Source organism: Ostrinia nubilalis, chromosome 22, assembly GCF_963855985.1.
Source record: "Ostrinia nubilalis chromosome 22, ilOstNubi1.1, whole genome shotgun sequence".
NCBI lineage: Eukaryota > Metazoa > Arthropoda > Insecta > Lepidoptera > Crambidae > Ostrinia > Ostrinia nubilalis.
In genome coordinates, this window is record NC_087109.1 from 11,869,758 (window position 1) to 11,884,462 (window position 14,705).

At 36.1% G+C, this 14,705-nt stretch overlaps 1 protein-coding gene across 3 annotated transcripts in view; it reads right to left on the reverse strand.

Moving 5' to 3' along the window:
- LOC135082810 (balbiani ring protein 3-like) overlaps window positions 1-13,953 on the reverse strand; it is a 37,475-nt gene extending 23,522 nt beyond the window's left edge. For all 3 annotated transcript variants that reach the window (XM_063977571.1, XM_063977570.1, XM_063977569.1), the window contains exon 1: window positions 13,841-13,953. In XM_063977571.1, the coding sequence (XP_063833641.1) occupies window positions 13,841-13,901 (61 nt within the window). In that variant the 5' untranslated portion in view covers window positions 13,902-13,953. The remainder of the gene's footprint in view (window positions 1-13,840) is intronic.
- Between the last annotated feature and the right edge of the window lie 752 nt (window positions 13,954-14,705).

Here is a 14,705-nt window from a genome sequence, read left to right on the forward strand (position 1 = left end):
GAGACTACACTGGTGTACCGTTGGATTTTCCATCTATCTCACACAACCTAAGATGCCTGCACGAGTGAGCAAGACAAAATATTTTTTTCCAAATGTTTTGCATAGTAGACCGACAGTCACATTTGCATGCTAAGGACATTGCGACTACCCTGGTGTACCGTTGGTTGTATTACCCATTCGCGGAACGTAGGCGAGTACATGCCGCAGTACAGTGGCGGCCGAGAAAAGGGCCACACATTGTGAATTTATTGTGCTAACGAGTAATATAATAATATGGGGAACTTTTTACTGAACTTAGTGGTCCTAAATCTAACATTCTTCTTCTTTTTGTCTTGTCGGCAACAAACTAAAAGTGTCAGCCCAAAACTCTACTACAAGATACGAATTAACTGCTCTACGACTACGATGACAAACCGAAGGCTAATGTAATATTTGTATTGGTAGTTTTTATTAAAGACGTAGCGTATAATAAACACAAAACCTCAAAAGAAAATCATGAAGATGGGCTAACGTGACACAATATCATTACTTACGAAAGTGTTATACCTACATCACAGTCTTCGAAATCTGCAACATTTATTTATGAACGGACTCAATTAAAAATAGACTAAAATTAAATCCAAAATTAATTTGTTCAAAAACGATGTAAGAATAAAGATAGCCAAAACCGTTACTTCACGCCCACTTACTGGTTTGCTTTTTATTTAAAGTTAATTAAATAGTGTAATCGCACTTATGGCAAATAACCACGGCCGCGAGTGTAAGGCTTAGACCAGAAGGACCAGTTTAGACGAACTAGCCTGGGTCAATACCCGGCTTGTAATAATATGCGTTTATGTAATCCGAGACCGCATTTAAATTCACACTATGCTACACTTGCCATTATGTTTGTCTTGAGCGCTGGTAGAGCTTCAAAGATAAGAAAGAAGACATGTAATAAAATCCTGGACTACCTTCTAACTTTTTATAACCTTCATAATAAGATCTGGATTGGAATTTAATAAAAATATTTCATTTCTTTTATTCACTCTAAACTGGAAAGTTATAAATATTGAAATTAACTGCGATTTTGTATATTTGAAGTCAAAAAAGTACTATTTAGTCACTATTGCGACAAATTTATTTTATTTTAATTACACAGGTTTTATACCTTATTACGTAATTAAATAGTTAAGTAACAATAACCATAGTATAAGCCTGACCAGGAACATAAAAACCCTGGCATTGAGGCGCGTCAATTGCATTTGATAGTGCAACACTGGGTACAGTCGTACCTGTATTAAATTAATAGGCTAACTTTATGTATCAGGATTCAGGATTATAGGCTAATTTATTATTTTCATAAATTAACAAAAAATTATTATATTATAGGTAAACTGGTTTAAATAAATTAAATGAAACCATCAATCGAGCAAGTAGGATTTTATTATTATTCATCAATAATCAAATTCTGAACTTGAATATTCAACTACAATGTCTGCTCATGAACGCTTCAAACTCGGTACTTCTTTCCCAATTCCATAAAATTCAATACTTACAAAGTGTCAAAAAACTTTAAAATAGGTAGTTGAAACAAACCACAGCTAATTTTCATAGTTGACTGTACTATACGATAAACATGTCAGTCAATTTGACAACCTTTGTCGGAAACATTATTCAATGAAAATATTGTCCGAACCCTTAGTATTTCTCTTCGACAAATACTTTAACACATTGTGAACCACTTTTCTTTCACGACTATAAAAAGATTTTAGCAATTTAATTCACAAAATCAATTGCGCACATTTAAAATAAAGTTTGTTTACACTTTGACAGCAATAGACTGACATGCAAGGTGACATGTCAGTGAAGTTTTCAGTTACTGTTGCCATTAAAAGAAATTAGTACCATTAATTTTCCGCAACATGGCGAGGGTTTTTATGTTCCTGGTCAGGCTATAACAACATCTTAAAGACTAAAGACCAAATAGATGTCGTTGTACACTTTTAGTTCACGATATTGTATTTTTCCCAATAAAATAGAGCAATGAAACTGTTCATAGAACCTATTTCAACATGCCAATATAAATATAAGATCTTGTTCAGGGAAACGCAACATTTTTAGCACGGGGTGTAAGTTAGAATGGCAATAAAACAGTAACTAAATATCAATATAATACTTTTAATTACGTTATACTACTGAGAAGTGTATCGGAGTACAAAATGTTTAATTAATTCATAAATCAATAGGATTATCAAAGTTAAACAAGAATTTTCATTGACAAGTGACAGACATTAAATAAGGATACTTTATTTTTAAAATGATAGAGTTCCGTACAAAATTGTTAAGAAACATGTTAACAGAAATTCAATAAAACCTTATGTCACCTTATGTTAACCATATGTCAACTTTTTGGCCACTTGGTGTCATGAACTATTTGACTTTGACTGAAGGTACCTATGGATTGAGGTCAATACGCCTTGTTGTAATAAAAAAAAGTATTATCTTTTTTGATGAACTTTTACTATTATTTTTGTTAAAATATTCCACTCATTAGAAAACTCGACGTGCGAAATGCAAATGTCAATAAGTTTCTATTTCGACAAAACAAAAACAACTTTCTTTTGACTTGTGACCTAGAGACACCTAACAGTGTCTTGCATTATACATGAAACAGAGATTTTTTAAGTATACTCAACATCAAATAAACCGCACCTTCCGCGACGCGAACTTTAACGATTTTCTTCAGACACAATCATGGTACCCCAACAATATTGGTGTTATTTGAAAGCCCAATAAATATCCTTAAAGAAAAACACATTTAATTTCTTAATAAATGATTAACATATACCATAAATGTGACTTGAAAAAATACCTCACTTTGGGCCCACCCATGGGATCAATTAGACCAATTTTTATGGTTATAAAACCAAATAATGATTTCACGTGTCCTCTTTAACAGATGGATAGCAATTAAACCCAACTTAACAGTTTTATAGCCATAAAAGTTGGCTCTAGCATAACTACCTATTTTTTGAAGAAGTGACTCTGGATCCTTCTAAAGACACATTTTTGGGGTAAAAACCTTTCCTTTAATGAAATGAAGGTTAGAACTAGGCTTTTAAATGGTACCAATATTTGTGGGAAGTGGGGATGCATACGTTTGAAAATGCTTGTCGCGGGAGGTGCGATTTATTTGACGTCGAGTGTATTTTTATCAGTTAAGTTTTGGTTAGTTAACAAACGACTACCTATCTCTCATTAGGTATTCAAGTACTTTTTAATTATTTTTGTAATTATAGGTCGTTGACATAGTAGGTACCTAACAAATATAAATATTTTTACAGATAATGAAAAATTTTGAAATTGTATTGTCTACACACAATCATTAAGAAAATTATGATTTTTGATGACCCACAAGGTGGACCGACGACATCATAAAGGTAGCAGGAAGGCGCTGGACGCAGGCCGCTACCAACCGGGCAACATGGAAAGCATTGGGGGAGGCCTATGTTCAGCAGTGGACGTCCTATGGCTGAGATGATGATGATGATGTTCGTAAAAATGCAAAAGAATTGTTTGATACCCATGAAAAAATTAAATAAACACGTGCATAAACACTGAAAAGAACCTACTATGTACTTACATGAAACATAATTAATTTGAAGAATTAAAAGGAGGAAAATTCGTAAAATTATCAAGCGGCAATTCTTGTAAAAGTTATCACATCCTATTTGTTATACCTACCTACTAATTACATTTCCGCTGTAGTTCTTAGAATATCGGGTTATAGTGACCTCTGACTAATTTTAGAATTGCCTTAATTGATAGTAGGTAATATATATTGTTTATATGAATTAATTAAATAATTAAAACAATACTAAATACGAATGAAATAAATAAGTTTTTCCCGACACATCATGGAGGTTATTGAAAGAAAACCACAACAAAAATACATAATTATTGCGTATGTCACGGAATTACTCATTAGAATTACTCATAGTGTTTTCTTATAAATTGATAGGCAGCTATTTTATATGTGAACAGAATAATTAATTAATTCATTAAAATTATTAAAGTATCAAAGAAATAATTACAATTACAAGTAGGCAAACTCGAAGTTTGTTTTTATTTTATTTTATTTGTTTAACAATGTTTCAACAGCATTTAATTGTACTTACATTACCTATGCGCAGGAAGATACTACTTGAACATAAAGCCAATTAAAGAAACACATTCTACTACTAAAACATTTTTTAATATTATCTACGTGATATTTATTTTCTATTTACAAAATCATCTATAGAAAAGTTGTTGTACTTTCTTGTTTTTCTTTATTGCCTTTCGCTCACTCCATTGATTGCTTCTTATGTTTATAATTTCCAATGTTAGCGTAACCTGGTCACCGCGATTTAGAAATACAATTACAACTAACAAACGCCATCTATTGATCAAATTTGTAACTGCCAATGCTACAAGAACTAGAAGTAAGTATTACAGCATAAATAAATTATATCGTGGAAATATACAGGGTGTTACAAAAAAACCCCTAATAACTGAAGGGTATTTAATAGACGTCTATAAAGAGTCCCTTGTTAATTTCTTACAGTCATAGCGACATATTCAAATTTCGGGTAAATTTATGTAAAATAAAAATATCGATTATAAAAATTCCCATCACTAATTTGGGTTCATTGTCCTACCAGGAGTGACCAGGAGCAACTTTCTATGTTCACGCCCCCGGCCACGCCTCATTAAAACATTCTGTGCGCCTAGTATTTACTAGGTATTATTATTATTTAATACCTACGGAGAAAAAAATACACGCACGTCGTTAACAAAACAACAAGCATTCAAAATTATGGTTAGGTACATACCTACAAAAGTGGCTCAAAATGACGTCCTCCTTGCTGCACGCATATTCTTGCCCGTCTTGTTATTCGCGGCGCAAAGTCAGTAGGAATCAATTCCTGTGTGCGGCGGTAGTGGTACGGATGTTGACCATCTTCTTTCAGTGTTCGCCAAACTGAAACATGGTTCATTCCAAGTCGCGCCCCGGCGCGCCTTGTACTGGTCGTCGGTTCGTCTTCAAAGAGTTGCAGAACCTCTTCTGCACGCATTTCGTTTGTATTTGGGTGTCCACTAGAACCCGATCGATGAAAAGAGCCCGTAGAATGGAGACGTGTCACCATATCATGGAAACACTGATACGACGGAAGCCGTCGCTGGTCAGCCGCCGGTCTACCTTCGATAAACTGTTCCCGATAAAGTTCACGGGCTTGAGTTAAATTTCCATCAGCTCGACCCACACACAACATCATCTCATAATATTCGGAATTAGAAAACATTGCCATTGTAGCAAAACAACACAAAACACAAAGCTTTCGAAAGTAGTTAAACGATAGGAAAACACACCGATCACGCACGAAGCATATGAACGACTAAATCAAAGAAGAGCCGACGGCCGGTGTCGCGATCTTTCGGCGCTTCCGCAGTGCAAAGTGGTGCGAACGGGATCGTGCCACATGCCAAATTTTTGCAACTTCTTATTATGACAATGCAACATTTCAACAACATTTTAACAATGATTTTAGTACGCTAATTTTTATTTCGCAGGTAAAGGAATGTCGCAATGTCGTTTATGTACCTACTTTGTCTACCAAGTTACGTCTCATTTTAAAATAGAAGAAATGTTATTGAATTCTCAAATTTATTTTCATATCAACATTCTAAAGCGTCCCTCAATAATTTTCACTTTTACAAAAGCAGCCTAAGACTGATTTACACGTATTAAATAGTTAAGTAGGTAACTAAATTTTAACTTAATTTTAAGTCTATGTCCAAATGTCTCATAATTAGTATGAAACTGCTTATCAAAAGGTGTCAAGTGACAAGCCCCACCCACCAACTTACCCGAAAAATGAAGGTAAAATTTAGTTACCTACTTAACTACATAATACGTGAAAATCATCCTTTAAGACTTAATTTTAAGTGATTAAATTGCATTTAAACGACATGCAAATTCAAATTTAGTTACCTAGCTACTTATTACGTGTAAATCAGCCTTAATCATTTGTAAAACTTGATGTGAACGCCTCTGTACCTACTAATATCTAAAGATAGAACACTATTCGAATTCCGAACCTTGATGATCTCGTGTGGGAATCGAACCCGCGTTTTCCGCAATCCCGGTGGCTAACCTTTGAGCTACCGAAGCCCCAATGGACCGAACTAATCTTTAACCTCCTTAATAATAATATGATAAAACATGCAGCGTCCCATTGTCACTTGATGGTGAGTGACGTAGACAACAACGGGACGCTGCACGTGCTGTCAGCAGTTACAATCGGCAGCTCGGTTCCAAATAGTACCTTAATTTATTCATTTAAGAAAAACACTACAAATTACAATCATGAAAAGACATTGCATTGCAGACTTGTTAGACAGTATTGTACTAGATAATAATTCTAAACGTGTTTACACGGGAACATTAATTGCATCTCTGTTAATAATAAACTTTCCTCTTAAACTTACTGCAACATCAGAAACATGACTGTTCTACAATTAATGTAAAACCAGAATCAGCTAGCCAAATATGCATTCCGAAAACAGATGAGTATGCAATTCAAATAGTTGTGCTTAGACGAAAGCTGATGCCAAGTTTGAATTACATAGATTGCGTTTTTCGTGTAAAGGTCAGTTTTTTTTTGCTATTTTTGATTTATTTTGTTTGACAAAGAGATAATTACAAAACGATTAAATACATGCCATTAAGTAGGTAGTGGCTAAACTTAAATTTAACAAAACATTGAGTGAATGTGTTCAAACACGCAAAGTAAATAATAGGCTCGGCGAGTTAAGGAACAAAGGTCACCTTCTCTTTGACTGAGCCTCAATGTTTACACGTTCTGATATCAGTGCAGTGTCAATAACGCGCACCTACTTAGTATTTCTCCCATACCTTTATTCAGCCGCCTTGTTTAGTTTAAGCATATTAAAGTAATGGCATCCCGTGATTATGTTCTAGCATTACCTTTGTAATAAGTTTACGTTTACAGTAAGAGTTTGCTGAATTAGAATTACATACACAATCTTAAGAGTATTTGTACCACCAAAAGTTTAACATACAAAAGGCATAATGTTTAAAATTATTTGTGTATAAAAAAATATTGTTGGTCCGGAATTAGTACGCAATGCATATTTCGGCCCACTGTGTACCAGGCGCGCAGCGCTGCGCACGAGTTAGCCGTTAGAGTGGGCGCCAGGGCGGGGGGTGGTGGGCTCCAGGGCGGGGGGTGGTGTTCCCTAGCCCACTCACTAATGAGGTTGCCAACATTTTCTTTGGGTATTATTTTAATTTTTCATTGATTTTTAAGATTTTAAGTTTAAAAGTACGAGACGATTTTGAAATTTATTAAAGAAAGGTTTATGAGTAAATAAAAGCATATTTTTTAAATGAATAGTTTAACAATTGGCCGCGATCTCACCTGATGGTAAGTTAGTATTACGATATTGTATCATGCATGAATCATGCCTGACTAGTAGACTAGGCATTTATGTGTTTTGAAATAATGATTATGGATGTGAGTAGTTAATGTTTTTTGATTTACACGGAGTTGTACGATACGATGCTGCAGTATGACGTCATGTTCTTCATACCAACTTAAAATTTCATTTTTGGGATATTTGAAAAATGTAATAAGGCGCCCCACTCGCCCCCGCGAACGCGCGGGTTTAAAAGGTGCCAACCGTTACTATGCAAATGTGCAAACTCAAAACATGCCACCAAAAAAAAATCTAAGTAAAAATGTTTACAATCACTGTCTATTAGGGTTTCGTAAAAGAAACTGAAAACCCAAAATGCTTAAGCTCAAGCACTGATGTTTCCCTAGTACTTTTGCTTCCACGTTGGCCTTTCTTTGAGCACTTGCCTTACTAAATAAAATGTTTGTCAAAATGTACCTACGTTTTTTGTTGTTGTTATTATTATTATTTTAGAATTGTTTTAAATTCTCAGCATTTTTTTAAATGCCGCTATTAATGTTATTATTATTGGCAAATTATTACAAAATAATAATAATGGTACAGATGCGTTCACATCAACCTTTTGCTGCTTAAATAAGACCCATTTTGCAAGGATTTTGTAAAATATGATGTGAACGCCTCTGTATCCAATGGCTACTCAACAAATTGTTAAAATAAAAAAATGAAATAAAACTAAGGCCTCATTTACGGAGACGCCGGGCATCTTACGCTGTGCGACCAACTGAGTTCAAACATTGGCATTGTGTGTGTATGAGTGCTTTTACGGAAAAGCGATTTAAGACGCGTATTCTTGAAATGGAACGTTATTTGCAGCCGAATCCTGCGGATGGCTTCGATGCGTCTCACACGGCGTTTATTGTTGCGGCATGCGTGGCAATACTCGCTGAAGGATTCACCGCGGGAAGAGAGGTTGGCACACCACTTCACCCGACTCGCATCAATATTTTTTGTGTTTATCATGCGCTGCGGCTCCGTAATTATGAGGCCTTATTGGTGCTTATGGTGAACTTACAAACGGGTTACTAAATGCTTATTTTTATACGGAACACAATTCAATCTTACTCCTGGTGGTACCAGGAAAGGTACCAGGAGTAAGCTAAAGAGGGGCGGAAAGATGGGCGGAAATGCAATTTCAAAGATTAAATAATAACAGAATTCGACTAAAGGTACGGTAACGTAACCTACCTGGAATTTCACAAATTTTTTTTTTTCTGTTGTCTAAGAATGTTTGAAAACTATCATTAGTAGTGATGTTGCTATCGGAAAAAGTTATTTACTTACGATTTTTTTTCCATCAAGTGGCCTGGTTTCGATAGATGAAGTTTTTAAAAAATTTTTCAAATGTACGTACACATGTAAAGTGTTAGTGAGTACCTATTTAAAATGTTTATTTAACGAACAAACATGCTTTGAACACATCGATAAAGGAAGTAGGCAAAAAATGCGGCTAATTGACATTCTGAAAAATACAAAGTCTATGATTTGCGTTCGATGAACCCCGCTGCAGCTGATCGATAGTGAGGGAATTCATATCGATATTTTTGGAAACTTTCGATGTACGTTATTTCCAAAACCGTTTAAGATATGACAATAGGAACAACGGCTTCTATTTCAGATTGTTTCAGTTTCTGTGCCCTTTCAGGCTTTAGGGGGTATTTTGAAACACCCTGTATTATGGAAATTTATGTGTCGTAAAAAAATAATAAAAGGAAACCGCACAGGGATGTGATTACAAAGCACCACACGCGCGCATGACATCATACGTACAAACCCTGTACATCAAGCTAGCTATTTCCATCTTATGTCGTTGGAATACGTGCGATTTTGCAATAGCAACGTAGTCTCAAGTACTGTGAACTGTACATGAATGAACACGACCCTCGACCTCAGGGTGATAACGGGTGATAAGGCGTGACGTCACGTGCGCGCGCGCCGATACTTGACGTCCAAATCTTGCTGGTTATCATAGACCCGGTCACAGACAAGCCTCCGTTGTCTATGTACGATTGCCTTGTGCAGTCTTAGTACTTTAGCACTTAAGTTTATCTTGAAACACAAAAGATAAGGGGAAGAAAGGCATTAAAACATTACTGTTAGCCTAAAACAATTGATGCCTATGAGTAGTAACTTATTCGTAATCTGTGCCTATGACGACAATGTCTGATGCCTATGACAGCTGGTGAGTCCTTGGTATAAAATTAACTATGACAGCCAATGCTGCGAGGATTCTTCTTCTCATCTATGGCTATTGTGTTTTTCCACGTTTGCCAATGTCATGTGAGCATAGCCATTAACACGGTAGATGAAATATAAAGCGAGGATTCTTAAGCTCGCCAGTTTCTGCTTAATTTGCAATAGTCATGATCCTGCAGATCCTGCTGCCATCTTAGCCCGAAGCGACCTGTCAATCAACCTAGATAAACTTATTTCCAAAAGAAAAAAACAAACATTTTATTCGCGCCAAAATTAGGCAAATGGCGTCGTGCAGAATATCTCGTCGTCATTGCCAGTTCATCACAGTTTTAATTCAATAATGAAAGTGATGCTAATTTTCCTCTTCTAAACCACTATAACTAGGTAGCTGGTATTTTCTTAAAAAGGTAAAAAAAGAAACATTTTAACTATTCGCGCCAAAATTAGGAAAATGGCGTCGCGCAGAAGATCCAGCCATTATTCCATCGCAGTATTTTCTTCTTCTTTTGTTTGTGTGGCCAGGTCCATCACAGTTTCATTTACATTAAATAAGGCTGGATTGCACCATCTTACTTTAATTATAAAAAATCTGTAAAACTCCATACAAAATACACCGGTTATCGTTATACTCGTAGTCACGGTTAAAGGTGGTGCAAATCAGCCCAAGAAAGTGATGCTAATTTTCCTCTTCTACAACATTATATGGCATAATTCAATCGCCAGCGTCCTTCTGGCAAACAGTCCAATTAATTAATAATTTGCTTGCACAATGCCACCATTATCTGTGGGAAGTGTCGTGTCGTTTTCCTTGTCCTGTGTTTGATGTTCTTGTGTGATGCGGCAATGATATTGCGTACGCAATCTGCAATGGATGGACTTTTTTCTGTAGGACTTTATATTTTCTTTAATATTGCAAAGAATTCGATTTGGGTTGCCAATGTTTTTTGTTCTTTTTTACAGTTTTTTTTCTTTTTAGTTCAAAATTTCAGCTTATCCTGAAATGAGACATTTCTCGGCAAATTATTACCCAAAAACATTCCTGCCACTCATACGCGTTTATAGTGGAGGAGGGGGGGTTTCGTGCCAGGATTTTGGGCTACTGATTCGAAGATAAGTTGAAGATGCGCCAATGCCACGATAGCCGAACGGTGAAGGGGTCGGAATAGCCGACTCGTGATCCGGGGAACGCGGCTTCGGTCCCCGCCGCCGATCGACTATTGTGGTGAGCTCACTCGTGATACAAGCATATTTAGCTTAGTACGAGGGGCTAACGGGTGTATTAGTAATTTGTACAGTAACAAGTTACTAATAATCTTTAAAAAAAATGCTGCCTCTTCCCTACTTCTAACCATTTTTTAATCTAAAGAATTTTCGATTACCTATCTATAATTTTCCGAATGATCGCGGATAGCATGGGCCTCAAAAGCCTCACACTACTGCTGCTCTCTCCCATCTTCTAGAAGAGAGTAAACAGTCCATTATGATGCCATTATACCCAGATAGCTCTGGTGATACTGACAAGTAACTTGTGCCTTCCTTTTATTCTCTTTCAACTCTATAATGGCCACTGATAAGGTCTTCCTCAAGGATTATTTCTGATAGAAGGTATATTCTTGCGCTGCCCGCATTTATACGCATACCTAAGAGAGTAATATCTATACTAGTCTATACTAATATTATAAATGCGAAAGTAACTCTGTCTGTCACGCTTTCACGCCTAAACCACTGAACCGATTTTGATGAAATTTGGCATAGAGATAGTTTCAGTCCCGGGAAAGGACATAGGATATTCCATTCCCGTTTTTGAAACACGCGCGCGATAAAGTTTTTCTGTAACAGACAAAATTCCACGAGGGCGATGCCGCGTACGGAAAGCTAGTCTATCTATGTATGTCTTAGAAACAAATCAATCAAGTCCGTTCTTGACCGATCACGCGAATTGGCCCAATCACCATCAATTGTCCCAATGAGCTTTCCCCTTCAATCGATTGCTTCCAATCGGTGCCCATCAGCCAACTTTTTGTGATGCTCAATTGTTTTGCACAGCTCCAACTACTGGAGCTATTTTTGGCATAGCGCCAGACGCCAATTTGTTGGTCTGAAAACTGATTGACTTTTGAACTCGGTGCTTTAAGTTTGACGGATTGGTGTGACGTAGAGCTTTAAATAGACTGGTCTGTCTAACTAAGAGTCCCCGCAGACTTTTTATCGGCCGATAGTTTGGTTAAGATAGGTATTTTTTGTGAGCTGTCAAAACGCTGCATCTCGACAAAATTTAGAAATAGTACCACCACTAAGTTACGTAGGTACTACGTTCTTTGTCTACACTAATATTATAAAGAGGAAAACTTTGTTTGGTTGTAATGAATAGGCTCAAAAACTACTGGACCGTTTTCAGAAATTCTTTCACCATTCGAAACCTACATTATCCACGAGTAACATAACATAGGCTAAATTTTATTTTGGAAAAAATAGGGTTCCGTAATATATGTAGATAATGTAGTCCATGCGCGTGAAGCCGCGGGCGGAAAGCTAGTAAGTTTTATTTTTCAATGTTAAAAAACCGCAAATTAGGTATGAATAAGTGCCCACTAAGTTAATATACAAACCACAAAAAAAAACTTATAACAAAAAAAAAGAATAAACTCAAATCACTGGGCTAGCCCGCATTTGTTTTATCAAGTACCTATAAATAATTATCAGTCAGACAAAAACTATTGTTTGAGGTACAAAGCCGTATATTTTTCGCAAACCCAGTGATAAAGCACTAACGTAAACTATTGAGTGTAAAAATAAAACATTTGTGAATTATGTTCATTACAAGATTATCAAGTATTAGGTCCAGTTCTTCAGTTCACAGAGGGTTTTCAATAGTTAACAATAACGACTTTATAAATATTTATTTTACTAAGGCTGAGTTGCACCACCTAACTTTGACCGTAACAATAACCGGTGTTTTTGTATGGAGTTTGACAGATTTTTGACGTTTGTCAAAGTTAAAGTAAGATGGTGCAACCCAGCCTAAGTATTACGACAATTAACAAAAAAACTATAAAACTTCAATTCGGAAAATTGTGTTAATTCCTGAAAAAAACATGAAAAAAGTTGGAGAAAATTTCCCTATAATTCAAAACGTAGTAAACTTTCTATAACTTTATTTATTTATCGTTAAAACTTTTAACATAATTAAGTTCTTAATTATGTTGAATTGGAAATGAAATATTTTCTACTGAATCAAAAACGGCTAAAGTTCACTGACATGCAGTAAAATAAACGCAAGCTTCGTTGTTTTAATTTTGTCTGTTGGTGAACTCTGACCCAATCTCAAATCAAGATTTCATTAATTAAAAATTGTTATACATTAAAATATGAGATAACTTTAGAAAAGAAATAAAAAGTACCTACCTAATTGATCAGTAAAAGAAATTTTCGAGTTAGTGGTGAATGGTGATAGATTCTTCCTACTTAGTGGAGCAAGAGAAAAAATCACATAATCTACTACTACTAGGAAGTAGGTATGTGGGTAGGTAATTTGATAAAAAGGAAACACAAAAAAAAATGTATTGTGAATAAGAAAAAGTTCAATCAAATACGTTGTAAATATTGTTATATGTCTTATTGGTTGTCCTAATTTATACAAATAAAATAAAATAAATGAGCTTCTCTTCCAAAGTTACTGAGTTTCTTGCGCTGTTTCTTCTCAGCATTGGCCCATTTATAACTGTCCCGACGTTGTAGTAGGGTTAAGACGTGTAAAAGCTCTTTTTAAAAGCCTATTTACACAAAATAAATGACTTTTAAAGTCGATAATTTTAATTGTAATTGTACTTGTGTCTGTTTTAGTTGTCCTAAATAAATAAAATAAAATAAAAATTAGAAAAAGAAAGAAAAGAACTTGGCCAACGAATTAGTTTGGCCATTCAGCGCGGATATGCAGCCAGCATTCTGGGCCCCATGTGGCGTTGTTTGGACAGCGATTTAGGACATAATAATATTTTTTATTTGAAAATATTTAGTTCATGTAGTTGATAAATATTTATTCATTAATGATTTTATCGCTTAAGTGATTTAATTAAATAAAAAAATATCAAAAATACAAAGGAATATATTTTTAAAAGCTCACCGTTTCCACATCCATGACCCAGTAGGGTCATCAGGAACCCGGCAAGGATCACGCACTTCATCGCACTGTCGGTCACTCGCGGTCACACGTGCTCCTCGTGCGACGATCGGGGCGCGACTGGCCTGTCCCGGCTCTCGCGACTCCTGCGCCGCTTCGGCACAGTGGACGAAGATGACGTAGACTCAGATTATCCCTAGATGAATGACGTCACGAAAACTACACTATTTCGATCTTTCATTCATTGTTTCAGCCAAATGACGTCTACTGCTGGACAAAGGCCTCCCCCATTTCCACAACGATCAGTCCTGCGCTGGCCACATCCAGGTACCTACTTCCCGTAGCATTTACCAAATCTTCTACGTCTTAAGGCCCGTGGTCGCCACGCCACTGGGTGATCTCAACTCGAGATCTTGTGCAGAACAAAGATAGCAGGAGAAAATTGAAATTCCAAGAAATTAAAACTGTTTTAAAATTCTAATGACAACCTCTCCTTTTCTAAGATGATGGTAAGTACGGAACTATTCCCACCTCTTCTTCCCACCGCTGCAACTCCTGTGTAGCCAGGATCTACAGCTTTACCGCCATAAAAACCCAACCAGTGACAATCAAGTTTGTCCCGGGGGAAAGTTAAACAGACTGTCATTGGACCCGCAACGAAATTAATCAGAAGAACATAGGAGGAGTTCGAAATTAAGTTAATTCGACTTCCCTCCATTGCAAAGCGGATGACAGGTGACAAACAAAGCATGATGGTAAGTAGGCTTCATCAGTCGTCGTACCGTAACCAGGTAGGTACGGTTATATCACAAGAGAACTAGACAAGCTATATTCAATAAAGTTCTATTGTATCTGGACCTACTACATT